We start from the raw sequence: 15,770 nt of genomic DNA, 5'->3' as shown, positions 1-15,770 counted from the left end.
AATGAGTGTCTTGATATCAATTCTGTTTTACTTAAAATTACTATTATATGTATGCATCTCACAATCAGAATTAGTTTATCAAGTAAGTGTTTTGGGGGGAGGTCCAGGGTGGCCCAGTTGGTTAAGCATCTGGCTCTTGATTTCAGCTCAGGTCCTGATCTTAGGGTCCTGATACCTAGTGCTGCATTGGGATCTGCACTGGGTATGGAGTCTGCTTGAGATTCTCTCTTCCTCTCCTGCTGCTCCTCCCCATGCTCACACATGTGTGCTCTCTCTGAATAAGTAAATGAAATCTAAAAAGTCTGTGGCTAACCTTTGCAGCCCATTTCCTGATGAGAGTGTTAGGTGGCAGCTGGAATAACTGTGAATGGAGGTGCCCCTTTAAAAGTAAACCCTCTTATGTTTTTATTTCCCTATGCAATTCAATTACATAATAGCAGTTTTTCGAATGTTTGGTGTTAAAACTTTGGAAGGTTCTGAAAACTGCTATTTCTAGTTTAAAATGCAGATTGTTAACCATTGCTGCTGCCATAGAAAAAAAAAATTTACAGGTAGGTACCAGTTGTAATCAAGAAGTTATATAATTGTATTATATCCAAATTTGGCACCTGAGCGTTTCACTAGGTTAGGCATCTGACTCTTGATCTCGGCTCAGGTCATGATCTCAGGATCGTGAGATCCAGCTCTGCGTTGGGCTCCACACTGGGCATGGAGTCTGCTTGAGATTTTCTCTCTTCCCCTCTCCTTCTTTCTTTAAAAAAAAAAAAAAAATATATATATATATATATATATACACACACACACACACACACACACACATATATATGTTTTTTAGTGGTAAAGTTTTATTGGTCATTGGGATTTTCATCTTTATATACTGGTGAAAGGAGAAAAGTTTATAAAACTGTTAATAACTTTAAAAAAAATTCTGAGAGTGAGTGAGAGAGAGGGAACAGGAGGAAGAGGGAGGGGGAAGCCAACTCCCCCACTGAACAGGAAGCCCAACTTGGGGCTCAGTCCCAAGACTGCAGGATCATGACCTGAGCCAAAGGCGGATGCTTAACCCACTGAGCCACCCACGTGCCCCAATAACATTTCGTTCCTAATAACATGAGTGTGGTTCTTTTCTTTTTTCCTCAAAATGGTGTGGTCAAGGGATTTTACACATAACTTGTATTAAATTGAGTATTTTACCATGTGTGACCTAAAGTAGTTTTTTACGTAATAGGTTTGGTGCTTAAATATTTAGTCAATAGTCGGTTTTACTAGAAACCTTATTAAATGTTAAGTAAAGAATAAAGGAATATTGGGCGCCTGGGTGGCTCAGTCGTTAAGTGGCTGCCTTCGGCTCAGGTCATGATCCCAAAGTCCTGGGATCAAGTCCCGCATCGGGCTCCCTGCTCAGCGGGAAGCCTGCTTCTCCCTCTCCCACTCCCCCTGCTTGTGTTCCTGCTTTCGCTGTCTCTGTCTCTGTCAAATAAATAAATAAAATCTTAAAAAAAGAATAAAGGAATACTTTGCAAAGCATTTTATTTTTTTTAAGATTTGATTTTATTTGAGAGAGAGTGTGAAAGAGAGCACAAGAGGGGGTAGGGTCAGAGGGAGAAGCAGACTCCCCACCGAGCAGGGAGCCTGATGCGGGACTCGATCCCGGGACTCCGGGATCATGACCCGAGCCGAAGGCAGCTGCCCAACGAACTGAGCCACCCAGGCGCCCCCCAAAGCATTTTAATAGAAACATTTTTTAAAAGATTTTATTTGAGAGAGAGAGAACAAGCAGGGGAAGGGGCAGAGGGAGGGGTAGAGAGAGAAGCAGGACCCTGGGATCAAGACCTGAGCCAAAGGCAGGTGACACTTGACCAACTGAGCCACCCAGGTGCCCCTATTAAAAACATTTTTAATATTAACTGTGTGAATTGGCTATGATTTAGTGATCTGTGTACAAAGCTAGATTATTTAAATTTACATGGTGCTGTGTGTTGGTAAATGTTTTGTAAGTATCTGTAATTTTTCCTCTTTGAATAAGAGAAAATGTTTTGAATCATACTGATGAAAGATAAGCAATGGGATTCCTGGGAGTATTTTTTTTTTTCCCATTAAATGAAAATCAGAGTATGCAACTAAGTTTCTGTTTGCATCCTGGGAATTAAGAATTTTCACAATTTTAAGAAAACAATTTTTATTATTTTACTGGCAATAAAATGACCCAGAATTTTGTATTAAAAATAATAGCTGAACTTTTAATTTTTCTAAATAATTCTTTTTTTATGAAAGGGAAACAAAGCACTATTTTAGTTTATTCCAGCACATTAGAAAGTGTTTTGTTATTGGGCGCCTGGATGGCTCAGTTGGTTGGGGGACTGCCTTGCACTTATGTCGTGATCCTGGAGTCCCGGGATGGAGTCCTGCATAGGGCTCCCTGCTGAGCAGGGAGTCTGCTTCTCCCTCTAACCCTCCCCCTTCTTGTGTGCTTGCTCTCTCTCTCCCTTTCTCTCAAATAAATAAAATCTTAAAAGAAAAAGTGTTTTGATGTTAGAAAAAGTACTTTACATATTCTGTTACTAAGATTTTGTATTTCCAAAGATAGATGTCATTGTTTGGTAATATCTTGCTGTTCAAACCATCAAATCAGCAAAGCTGATTTGAATGAGCTTGTGGTCTGATCATACAGGTTATATTACTTAAAGCTAGAAATTTCCACTTATTATCCACCCAGTTGTGTAATTATTGAATAGACTAAACTTAATAAGTAACCATTTCTTTACCTTAGGTATATATGTGAACTAACATACTGGACTTTCTATCACCCCTCTCTCAATTACAGTTTTCCGATTCAGAATGTGCCAAGAAGGCTTTGGAACAACTTAATGGATTTGAGTTAGCAGGAAGACCAATGAAAGTTGGTCATGTTACTGAACGTACTGATGCTTCCAGTGCTAGCTCATTTTTGGACAGTGATGAACTGGAAAGGACTGGAATTGACTTGGGAACAACCGGTCGTCTCCAGTTAATGGCAAGACTTGCAGAAGGTAAGTTTTTCCATGTGTTGTGAATGATTTATTGTGGATATGGTAATGGAAAGCTAATCCTCACAGACGAATAAATGAAAAAATATTTTTTTCTTATTTTGGAGTTGACCTTTACCTTGGGTGGTATATGCAATTTCATAGATAAGGTTACTTAAGGTTCTAATGGAATCTACTTTATGGTGGTGCTTCTTGAGTGCCACAGCATACATTATAGGATTCCTTTTGCTTTCTTATAATAATTATATTCTCATACTTAATAAACTTACTTTCCAGTATTATACCGTGTCCTGCTTGTAAATACTTCCGGTGAAGTGACTTTGGTAGTAGTAGTAACCCGGAAATTTGGGGGGTTTTTTTGCCCTTACCATGGTAAGGACTATGAGATCTATTTCTTCCACACAGGTACAGGTTTGCAGATTCCACCAGCAGCACAGCAGGCTCTACAAATGAGTGGCTCTTTGGCATTTGGTGCTGTGGCAGGTAGGAATTGAATCTCTTCTAATTTGAAATCATTGTTTTTTCACCTAATTCGAAAATTTGCCAAATTTTTGCATTTAAAAGGACTTACTGAGAATTCAATTCATAAGTACTTTTTAGCCTGTAAATTTAAAGGAAATGGAGATACAGACTGGAAGTATTCACTAATAATAGTAGGCTATCAGGGCATTTTTTTTTTGAATACTACATACTATTTTTTAGTTTGAATTGCCTGTTAGACCTTTTTAAATATATGACTTTTCTTAAACACCATTGTTTCAAAAAATGTTTCTTTGTAATGTTTGAGTTGGGAAAATTATCAGGGGCCTTTAAATCAAGCTTTATATAAAATACAGTATCAAGAGTGCAAAGAAAACTGCTTTCTTCTACATGGTATTTTGAGATTTTCACTTAGGGGAATGGGAGCTCCTGTACAGGGTAGGAAAATAGAGAAGTGATGGTTTATTATGGTTGTGTAATGAGGGGTTTAGTTTATGAAACATGGTTTTCATTATGGCTTAAGTACCTCAAGTTTGCTTTTACAAACCTTGATGCTAACTCAATCTATGAGCTAGGGTAGCATTTAATTTTGAAATGTTGAAGACCTTGCTTTTAGAAGACCTAAGAAGAGCCATTTGTATTTTGGACCTTGGAAGACAGGAAATATATATCCCAAGAAAGTATGGCACTTTGTATTAATGAATTTTATCTATAAAGAGGGCACGTTCTGCATGGAGCCCTGGGTGTTACACACAAACAATCATGGAACACTACATCAAAAACTAACTATGTAATGTATGGTGATTAACATAATAATAAAAAAGTGAGGGGTGCCTGGGTGGCTCAGTCATTAGGCGACTACCTTCAGCTCAGGTCATGATCCCAGGGTCCTGGGATGGAGCCCCGCATCGGGCTCCCTGCTTTGTGGGAAGCCTGCTTCTCCCTTTCCCACTCCCCCTGCTTGTGTTCCCCTCTCTCACTGTGTCTCTCTCTCAAATAAATAAAATCTTTAAAAAATAAAATAAAGTGAGACTCTTGACAAAATCTAAGATCAGGGGTGCCTGGGTGGCTCAGTTGGTTAAGCGACTGCCTTCAGCTCAGGTCATGATCCTGGAGTCCCGGGATCGAGTCCCGCATCGGGCTCCCTGCTGTCAGCAGGGAGTCTGCTTCTCCCTCTGACCCTCCCCCCTCATGCTCTCTCTATCTCATTCTCTCTCTCAAATAAATAAAATATTTAAAAAAAAATATTTAAAAAAAAATAAAAAAATCTAAGATCACAGTACTGCATCTGAATATACAATAAAGGTCCATGTGGTTGATTCATGATTTCCATTTAAATCAAAAGCTCATTAATTAAAGGAGAGGATCATTTTTGCTTTTATATTTTGTTATTAAGAGAGAAGGGGGGGCGCCTGGGTGGCTCAGTTGGTTAAGCGACTGCCTTCGGCTCAGGTCATGATCCTGGAGTTCCGGGATCGAGTCCCGCATCGGGCTCCCTGCTCAGCGGGGAGTCTGCTTCTCCCTCTGACCTTCCTCCTTCTCATGCTCTCTGTCTCTCATTCTCTGTCTCTCAAATAAATAAATAAAAAATCTTTAAAAAAAAAAAAAAAAGAAGAAGGGCCTTTTCAGTGTTTTCTTTTTAGTGGATGTCTACAAGTTTGTAAGTTTAGAAAATCTGCCTTTTGTGTTTTTGTGTTTCACCTGTCAGATTATATTATTTATTTTGAAATCTGATAGGTATTTATAAAAACTTCTGACAAAACTGGGGCGCCTGGGTGGCTCAGCAGGTTAAGCATCGGTCTCTTGATTTCAGCTTAGGTCATGATCTCAGGGTTGTGAGATCCAGCCCCACCTCGTAGCCGGGCTCCACACTGGACATGGAGTCAGCTTGAGATTCTCTCCACCTCTCCCTCCGCCCCTCCCACTCATGCTGTTTCTTTCTCTCTCAAATCTTAAAAATTTTTCTGCTAAAACCATGGTAGTTTATCCTTGTGGGGAAAAAATCATAACCATTAATGGATTTCTGTATTTTTTTGTCACTGGGTAACTCCCCCAAGTATCACTAAATTGTTTTGACTTTATAAACAAGTATTAGACATTTAATTTCTTGAGTGACCAAATAGCCAGAGAATGCCACTTGATATAATCAGACATTTAAGGAACCCATCCCTTCCAGAAATGTAACTCAGTCTATGGTTTTAAACTTGCTATTTAAGGGGCGCCTGGGTGGCTCAGTCGTTGAGCGTCTGCCTTTGGCTCGGGTCGTGGTCCGAGGGTCCTGGGATCGAGCCCCACATCGGACTCCCTGCTCTGCGGGTAGCCTGCTTCTCCCTCTCCCCCTGCTTGTGTTCCCTCTCTCGCTGTGTGTCTCCCTGTCAAATAAATAAAATCTTTAAAAATAAATAAATGAATAAATACACTTGCTATTTAAATCTGAAAACTGAATCCTATTACTTCCCATTGTTCAGATCATTCTTTTAATAATTTAGAAAATGCTTATCATATTCTAGGTATTTACTAGAGGCTAGTGAATACTTGTCCGCTGTCTTCAGGGATTTGGTGTAGTAACATAGGATTCGTTTCTAAAACGTTATATCCTGGGTGCGGTGTCAAATATGTTGATTCACAATGTTCTTCATAAACCATATCTTCACCTAATTGAAGATTTTTGAAAATTAGACCTTTTTACTTTTCTTAGCCATTACTTCTCGATGCATGATGTATGGCTACAACTTGGGCACACTTACTGTGCAAGTTTATAGTTAAGGTGGGCTGATTGTGATCAACTAGAATTCTATAAAGGTGAATGTGGATTGGTTAAATAGCCAGTTATCTGTATTTTTTTTATATTCACCCTTACTAGTGTTTATTGAAATGATTATATAAGGTTTGATTCTGTCGTCTTACACTTCCTATAGATTGCTATTGCTACAGAATTAATCATCACTCAATTTTTAGGTAAATCTTTACATTAACTCGTTATTTTTCTCCAGATAGTCATCATTGAAACCTTACTTTTGTTGAAATGCTGTAAATTGCTGAGTGTTAATGTGTCCAAAGCCCTTTCTCCTAAGTTCTTTAAAGCTGTTTTTTAAAACCAAGGGTGAGTCATCACTCTATGTACTTTTAGAAATTTTCCTAACTTGTCCCAAATGACCTATAAAGTCATTTTTGAAATCTTGATAGTTACTTACATACCCTTAAAATAGCGTGGATTTTTTTTTAAGTTTTCATTTATTAAACTCTACATCCAATGTGGGGCTTGAACTCACAACCCTGAGATCAAAAGTCCTGCGCTCTTCTGACTGAGGCAGCCAGGCATGCCATAGGATAGGTTTTTTATATCTGTACCTTTTTTCCTATTATATGGAAAGAAAAGATAAATTGGGTTATAATTTAAAGTTTGACAGTGTTTCTATGGTCCTATCTTCATGTTCCTTCAGAATATACCAGTTACATTTCTTCATCTCCCTCACATACCAGTTTTGAGCACCTAGGAACCAGGTATTTTTTATCCCAGCGTAACTGGGGGTACTGATCCCTTTTCCTTTTTGCCAGCCCCCCCCCCTTTGAGATTTTATTTTTAAGTAATCTCTACATCCATTGAGGGGATTGAACTCAGAACCCTGAGATCAAGTTGCACTGTCCACTGACTGAGCAAGCCAGGTGCCGTTTTTGCCCATTTTTAATTTTTTTTTTGTACACAGCAAGACACGCAGATGATAAAGTGTTGCAATTGAATCACATGTTAATGAAAATTAGGTTACTGGATCTAAACAATTTTTATATTGTGTGTAGTTTTATAATTTTAAGCTTCAAGATAGCACAATGACATTTTGTTTATTTACACTTGTTGCTGTTTTGAGTGTCAAGCAGCTTTCTGTTAACTTGCCTTCCAGCGGAGAATTTAATGATTATACGGGGAAATATATTGGTAAAAGTCCCCATTCTGTTTTTAATAGTGACTAGATGATTAAATTCTTTTTGTTTTTCGTTGGTTAAAGTTTATTCCTGCTTCATTAAATTTCCATACTATGCCAGGAAACCAGACCTAATTAAACTGTCATCTTCTCGGCCAGAGTTGAATATCCCAAGTACTTGGAATTGAATTCTCAAGATCAGGGTTTTCATGGATTTTCTGACCGGTGTGCTTCCCTTTCCCCATTTCCCATTATTCCCATGTGAAGGGTAGTATAGTGGAATACATAGATGTGGAAGAGTACTAGGAGTAGGGAGACAGAGGCATAAGTAAGTTTCCTAGGATAGGAGGAAAGAAAAAGGCCCCAAAGCCTTGTCAATGAGGAATGGGGAAGGAGGTTTGGCTGCCAGGTTTTACTATAAGTTTATTTTGATAAACCCTGCTATGTAGTCCTCTTTTATTAATGCTTTCCTGACATTTACCCTGTTAGTTGAGGCTCTTCATTGTTCCTGCACTGAGCTGTAGAATTCTCTTTTGTTATAGATTTGCAAACAAGACTTTCTCAACAGACTGAAGGTGAGTTGAGCTTTTTATTTGTCTTTGAAATACATGTCAATGTAGCAAGACAATAGTGTTATATCACTTGTTACGTTTTGTATTTTGGATTGTTTTTGAAGAATGACATAGTATGGTATATATACAGTAAGCCATCTATTAATATATATTTCATTTGGCTTAATCCAAATCATTATGACTATGGATTAAAATTAAAATGTGCATGTGCATTTTTTGCTTTAGTTTGCTTAGAATTATTTTTAGTCTTGTATGCTTATTTTTGTGTTCTGATTGTTAGTTTTGTATAGAAGTCAGAAAATGGAATTTGTTCTAGTACACAAATCTTTCAGAAGTCTGACTTAACGTAAGGTTAAGGACTCTAACTTCAGTGATATGTATTAATAGTACCAAGTAGTGAGACAGTTACCCAGAACTAAATTGCATGCATATTTCAAAGATTGAAATAATTATTTCTAAAGTAGGCTTTTTTTTTTCTTATTTTTGATTACCAAATCTCTGCTATTTGTTTAGAGCATTTTGCTCTTGAGCTAATTCAGTATCCATCTTTCATAGGTTTTAATTAAAAGTTGTTTAGGAGAATGATTCTATATGAAAAGGTCTACCATGTTCCTTGATAGGAATTAAATGCGTATTTTAATTTTTTCCAGCAAGTGAGACAGTTACACTCAATCCTTTTTTTCGCAGCAGATTTTAAAAAGTGTAACTAGTGGAATTTTCTGTTAGCTATATTTCTATGCTGAATTCATTGTGTTCTGCATTCATCTAGGTTGAGCTGGAATGTTCCTATCAGATATTTAAAAATTTTTTTTCAGTATTCCTAATTCATTTAAGAAAATGGAAAAAATAAAGTACTCCTCAGTTGTTTTGTAATGACCTAGTGTTTATTTTCAAGAATACTTCCATTTGTTTATGATAAAGTACACAGTGGGCCTCATTTTCATATTCATTATAACATAAGCATCATACATCTTTAATACATCTTTACCTTTTCTGAATGGAATATGACATCTGTTTGCTTTTTTAGCATTTATATTTTAATACAAAGCTTCATGAAAGAAAATACTATTGAAGTAATAAATAAAGGGGCAAAACACCTGTAATTATAACAAATAATTTTTTATGATGTATTTCATGCATGGCCCTAATTTTTATTCAGTGAAATAATTTCTGATACTTCCTCAGGTGATGTAATTTTAATTATCATAATTTCTAATGCGCTGTTTTATCCTTAGCTTTGTTTGTTGTTATATATTGGAATGAAATTTGGTCAAATAAAATGATTACGGTGAGTTCTGTAACAGCTACTGGTAATGTTTTGTGAATCACATATAAAAGCAATGGGGCAGCTGTCTTGGACAGTGCTCTCACTTCAAACCTAAAACCAGTATGGCTTTAAAATGTTCCTTCTGGATATTAGTGTCTAGTAGTTTTTTATTTTTAATAGTATTATAATATTATCGATATGTGCTGTTTTTAGTGTTGTGCTATGACAGACCTAGTCATTTAAAAAATACTCATTTGATTTTGAAATAGGGTTTATATTGCTGGGATATTAAATTGTAAATGGTTGGATGGTTTTCTGCATTTTCTTTGTTAATCCTTCTATAATGTTTATTTAAAAGAAAATGTGTAACTATATTCATGGGCAGAAACCTAAGAAAAGATTGTATTTTCATCCTCCTGTTTCTTGGGGTTAAGCAGTTCTACAAAATCAGTCTTCTGTTTTATTCTTTGCCTTTCTGGATTGATTTGTACTGATACTTGTTTAATTGAATGAATTTTGATCACACGTAAAGTTTAATTTCCCTTCTAAAAATAAAATTTCCAACTCAGTGAAGATTGGCTATTTCAAATGTTAGGTTGCTTCAGTTTCCTGGCAACTCAAATCAGGTATTGTTACACACTCCCATCACACTATTAATAAGTAAGGTAAATTAGGGAAGGTGACTATCTTAGTTTCACAGTTGCGATTTAGTGGGGTTTTTTGTTTTATTCATCAGGGCTATTCTGATGCATGTTCCATGAAACTAACTTCTCTCTCTCTCTCTTTTTTTTTTTTTTTTTTAGCTTCAGCTTTAGCTGCAGCTGCCTCTGTTCAGCCTCTTGCAACACAGTGTTTCCAACTTTCTAACATGTTCAACCCTCAAACGTAAGTAAGGGTATATCAGTGACACTTGAACAATGCGAGGATTACCAGTGCAGACTCCTGCCTGCACAGTCGAAAATCCGTGTGTAAATTTTGACTCCCCCTAAAACTTAACTGCTAATGGCCTATTGTTGACTTAAAGAGTTACAATAACAAATAGTTGATAAACATGTATCTTGTATGTTACATGTCTTCTGTAGTGCATTCTTACAATAAAGTTAGAGAAAAGAAAATCTTAGAGCAACTACATTTATAGTGCTGTACTGCATAGGTGGACTTGTGCAGTTGAAACCCATGTTGTTCAGTGGTTAACTATACTGTGAAAGTATTAATATTCAGCATTTTTAAGTTAACATTTTGGATACTTCAATATATTTTACAGTTCAAATAGTAAACAACAGTTTTCATCCTTTTAGGGTATTTTAATAACTTTTTTATTGCTAAATCATTTGGGTATGTTTGTAAGATTGGAAATGAAGTAAAAGGTACGCAGATTTTGTTTACCAATTAGTAGTTTTCTCAGAAGTTTTGTTATCAGTGTTTATCACTTGTAGTTCACATACTTTGTGTTCCATTAGTTTCAGGCTCATAACATTTCTTCTTCAACTCCACACCTTATGCTATATGCTCACTATAGGTGTAGCTTACCATCTGTCACCATATAAGGCTGTTACAGTACATTGACTGTATTCCCTATCTTGTACTTTTCATTGTTGTTGACATACTATTTCCTTAACTGAAAGCCTGTACTTCCCACTCCCCTTCACCCATTTTACTCAGACCCTCCTCTCCTCTGGCAGTCACCATTTTGTTCTCTGTTTATGGGTCTGTTTCTGCTTGTTTTGTTTGTTCGTATGTGTATTTGTGTTTATTTCTATTGTCAGTTTACTCTGCTACCAGTTCTTGGCTTTGAAATTTTAATAACTATTTTAATCTTTTATAGGAGAAGAGGATCTTTTTAAATATTCTTCTTAGATTAATGCAGGCCAGGAATTAGGAATTTCTCTTTCCTCATGCCTAGGCACAATGATTAGAATGCCACTTATTTATCAGTCCAAACTCTTCTGTTTTGTTATAATACATTCCAAGGTAAATGTAGATACCTGTTCAGTTGATTGGATAAATGAACCATTATATTATATATATATATAACATATGTTTTATGTAATAATGTGTTACATGCTGTTTGCATTGCTTATATTAGTTCATGGTTTACCATAGAAAGAGAGCCTTGGATTCTTGTGTTCTTTTGGTAACAGCAAAAAAAAAAAAAAATTTTTTTTTTTTAAAGATTTTATTTGTCAGAGCGAGCACAAGCAGGGGGAGCAGCAGACAGAGGGAGAAGCAGGCTCAATGAGCAAGGAGCCTGATGTGGGACTCCATCCCAGGACCCTGGGATCATGACCTGAGCTGAAGGCAGATGCTTAACCTACTGAGCCACCCAGGTGTCCAGAGAACACCAGATTCTTTATTTTAGCTTTATCTGGGAAATGATAAACTGTTGGTATACGAATCATTTGATATATGTCAGTAAGTACTTTAAATGTTAGAGTTAAGAAATTCATAAGCTGGGATGCCTGGTAGCTCAGTTGATAATTGTCTGACTTTGGCTCAGATTATGATCTCAGGTTCCTGAGATCAAGCCTGGTGTGATGAACTCCACAATCAGTGGGGAGTCTGTCTCCCTCTCCCTCTGCCCCTTCCCCTGCTCACGTGCACACACCCATGCCAGCTCTTTCTCTCAAATAGTCTTAAAAAAAGAAATTCATAAGCATTGTTCGAAACAGTGCCTTATATCTTGTTTTTGATTTTCTCCAGTGCACTACATTCTTATCAATAAGTTTTAAATTAATTAAGTGAATTCATATTTAAAATATTTTTATACAGATGAGTATGTAACATTATATAAGTTTGAATGGTATCTAATAGACCTTAATATTTATTTGTACAGAGAAGAAGAAGTTGGATGGGATACAGAGATTAAGGATGATGTGATTGAAGAATGTAATAAACATGGAGGAGTTATTCATATTTATGTTGACAAAAATTCAGCTCAGGTATTTTATTTTTTTCCCTAAAGCCAGAAAAGTTTAATCTGCCCTTTATGTACCTCACTTCAGGTGTTGTGATACTAATAAAGATAGGATGTTGTTCCTCTTTTATGACAGCCTTCACACATACTTGGGGCAGATTACCACTGTCCTATCCCAGGAAGTTATTTTGTTTTTTAATTCTGAAAGAAATTTTAACATCGTGACTGACTATATATCCTCCAACGTAAGGACAGTCCTCTAATAAGTGAAGATTGGACCAAGCCATTGTGTAGCAGTGTTGCTGGGTAGTGTTGAAAGTTTGGCATGAAATCTGGCATCTTGATTCATTCTTCATCTGCTTTCAAGTCATAGAAAAAAAAAATACAACAAGTTTGGGGAGGATAAAATGATTTCAATAAAATCCTAGGTGTACATGTTAGCTAATAAACAAGTATTTGGTTATAGAGCTCTGAGGGTTTTTTAACAGGCAATTTGTAAAAATCATATACCACTCTTATCTTTTTGTCGTTGTATTTCAGGGCAACGTGTATGTGAAGTGCCCATCAATTGCTGCAGCCATTGCTGCTGTCAATGCATTGCATGGCAGGTGGTTTGCTGGTGAGTTTGATCTGTTTTTCTGAGTGATTATAATGAAAGATGTAATTTAAGTGAAAATGCTAAACCCTCGATTCTGTTTCTTTCAACAGGTAAAATGATAACAGCAGCATATGTACCTCTTCCAACTTACCACAACCTCTTCCCTGATTCTATGACAGCAACACAACTACTGGTTCCAAGTAGACGATGAAGGAAGATATAGTCCCTTATGTACATAGCTTTTTTTCTTTCTTGAGAATTCATCTTGAGTTATCTTTTATTTAGATAAAAATAAAGAGGCAAGGGTCTACTGTCATTTGTATACAATTCCTGTTACCTTGAAAAAATAAAACTGTTAACAGGAATGCAGTGTGCTCATTATCCCTAACTAGCAAATCCCACTGTATACAAAGCTGTTCTCTTGTTCTGCCTTTTAAATGTACATGTAGAAATTTACATTAAGGATCTATAGGAATAGCTCTAGGGGGGAACAAATGTGCTTAATGTAAAAAGGCAGACAGGGATGTAATTACGTTTTTAATGTTTCAGAAGCCTAACTTTTTACACAGCAGTTACATTTCACGTTTAACTAATGTTGATACTTGGCTAATGGTTTAGCAGATTCTGGAGTACACATTTAGTGTATGGAAATTCAAGACAGCTAAAGGGCTGTTTGATTAACATCTCATCTTGCATCGTGATCAATTGGCAAGAAAAGGAGTTTTCAAGATTACATTTCTGGATGGTATCTTTTCAATTAATGTATCTGTAAAAGTTTCTTTGTAAATATTATGTGTTCTGGTGTGTCTAAGATTCCAAACAAAATGATCCCTGCATTTCCTCAAGATGTTTAGTGACAGTCTGGTAAGCAAAGCAGTCTGAGCAAGAAATAGGAAATGCAGAAATAGGTTTTGTCTGGTTGCATATAATCTTTGCTCTTTTTAAGCTCTGTGAGCTCTGAAATATATTTTTGGGTTACTTCAGTGTGTTTGACAAGACAGCTTGATATTTCTATCAAACAAATGACTTTCATATTGCAACAACCTTTGTAAGAACCACTCAAATAAAATTCTCTTAAAAAGGCCACAAGAAATCTTTATTTTTGAAGTGTTTTAAAGTCATAGAAACTCGAAAGTAGAATATTAGTTTCTTTGACTTTTAGTAGTATTCAAGACTTGCTTCTTGGGGAAAATTCTTAGTGTGCAGAGTCTGGGAAGACTGTTGCCCTCAAGTTGTCTCTCTATATTCCTCCATTTCACTATATCTTAGCACTGTACTTACTAGGGTAATGTATCAAAATCTTAGGGATTTTTCTAACAAAACCAAACAAATCCACCTAGGCCTTAAACCTGGGTTGTTTTGGGGTTTTTTTTTAAGGTTTTATTTATATTTGAGAGCAAGAGCACATGAGAGAGGGGGGAGGGTCAGAGGGAGAAGCAGGCTCCCTGCCGAGCAGGGAGCCCGATGCGGGACTAGATCCAGGGACTCCAGGATCATGACCTGAGCCGAAGGCAGTCGCTTAACCAACTGAGCCACCCAGGAGCCCAAACCTGGTGTTTTGTTTTTTTTTATGGCATCTCTGAAAAATGTTTTAACTACTTAAATACCAGAAAAATGGTTTAAGTTGAAGCATTTAACTGCCCAAATTGATTTAGCCGCATTTGTTACTTTATTAAGAAATTTGAGCTTTAATTGCATTTGGGCAATGAGTCATTTATATTCTGAACTCTGCTTCAAGTTTTTGTATCTACCTTGAACCTTTGAGTAGGCACTGTTGCTCCTACTGGAATGGTTAACTTCCAGTATTGACTTTCTCACCTCTTTCTTTCTACTCTTTCTTAGTGTTAAGGCACAAATTTTATAGGTTTATTCATATGTCAGAATATTTAGTCAGTTGAATTTGGACGCATTTTTTATGCCAACCCTTTTGATGGATCGTTAAAATTCCTTAATTACTTCAGTTACTGAACCTAAAAAAAATTTTCAAGATTTGAGTTTATTTTTCAGCAATAGGCAGCAGTGTTCTTTGGGGCAGACTTAATGTCAGCATTTTTTCTTTCCAGAATATCTCCTAGTATCTTCGTAATTAAATTTATTTATTTAAAGGATTTTTATTTGACAGAGACACAGTGACAGCAGGAACACAAGCAGGAGGGGCAGTGGGTGAGGGAGAAGCAGGCTTTCTGCGGAGCAGGGAGCCTGATGCGGGGCTCCATCCCAGAACCCTGGGATCATGACCTGAGCCAAAGGCGACACTCAACAAATGAGCCACCCAGGCGCCACTAAATTTTTTATTCTTTTTTTTTTTTTAAAGATTTTATTTATTTATTAGAGAGCACATGAGAGGGGGGAGGGTCAGAGGGAGAAGCAGACCCCCTGCTGAGCAGGGAGCCTGATGCGGGACTCGATCCAGGGACTCCAGGATCATGACCTGAGCCAAAGGCAGTCGCTTAACCAACTGAGCCACCCAGGCGCCCTAAATTTTTTATTCTTGGTAAGTGTCCTATCTGCTTTGTTCTGTCATTTTCCAGTGAGCTGGGTCAGCATAGGTGGATGTTAAAAAGAGGTGGCAAAAGAAAAGTAAAAATTTCCCCACTGCCACAATGAAATTTGGGTTGTAAATGGTATTAAAGCAAATGTAGTACAAGTAATTTGAATAGTGTGACAGAAAATAATTCAAATGAATTCTCAGTGAATCTTACAGGTAATCCATCCTGAGAGAACATCCCACTCTGGGAAATCTAGCTGTTGTAGCTATTCTGGTAGTGTCCTCATGACCCCCCAAATATGCCAGTGTAGTTTATGTCCATCGTAACATTACCATTTTCCTTGAGGGGCAATGCAGTTTATAGCACAATCTGTCAAGGGCTGTGTGGCCAGAGTAGGGGAGAGGTACTTGTCCTTACTACAAGGAACCTACCTTCGGAACCCAATTAACAGAATTGTGTGTATATGGGGGGTGGGTCATTTTATACAACTGACATCCTCATGGA

The 15,770-nt window shown here is 36.9% G+C and overlaps 1 protein-coding gene across 7 annotated transcripts in view; it reads left to right on the top strand.

Moving 5' to 3' along the window:
* The window catches only part of RBM39 (RNA binding motif protein 39), a 31,132-nt gene extending 17,273 nt beyond the window's left edge, over positions 1-13,859 (top strand). For 5 of the 7 annotated variants that reach the window (XM_045885698.3, XM_045885696.3, XM_064573093.1 and 2 more), the window contains 7 exons: positions 2,825-3,029; positions 3,432-3,509; positions 7,951-8,001; positions 10,069-10,150; positions 12,099-12,204; positions 12,720-12,798; positions 12,888-13,859. In XM_045885698.3, the coding sequence (XP_045741654.1) occupies positions 2,825-3,029; positions 3,432-3,509; positions 7,951-8,001; positions 10,069-10,150; positions 12,099-12,204; positions 12,720-12,798; positions 12,888-12,988 (702 nt within the window). In that variant the 3' untranslated portion in view covers positions 12,989-13,859. The remainder of the gene's footprint in view (positions 1-2,824; positions 3,030-3,431; positions 3,510-7,950; positions 8,002-10,068; positions 10,151-12,098; positions 12,205-12,719; positions 12,799-12,887) is intronic. The other 2 variants (XM_045885699.3, XM_045885697.3) reach the window with 1 other exon arrangement.
* The last annotated feature ends 1,911 nt before the right edge of the window (positions 13,860-15,770 follow it).

The sequence above is a fragment of the Mirounga angustirostris genome, unplaced genomic scaffold (genome assembly GCF_029215605.1).
Source record: "Mirounga angustirostris isolate CCGP_5_RB_7025 unplaced genomic scaffold, mMirAng1.0.hap1 SCAF_10, whole genome shotgun sequence".
In the NCBI taxonomy this organism is placed as follows: Eukaryota; Metazoa; Chordata; class Mammalia; order Carnivora; family Phocidae; genus Mirounga; species Mirounga angustirostris.
This window is presented reverse-complemented; position numbering and strand designations above follow the sequence as displayed.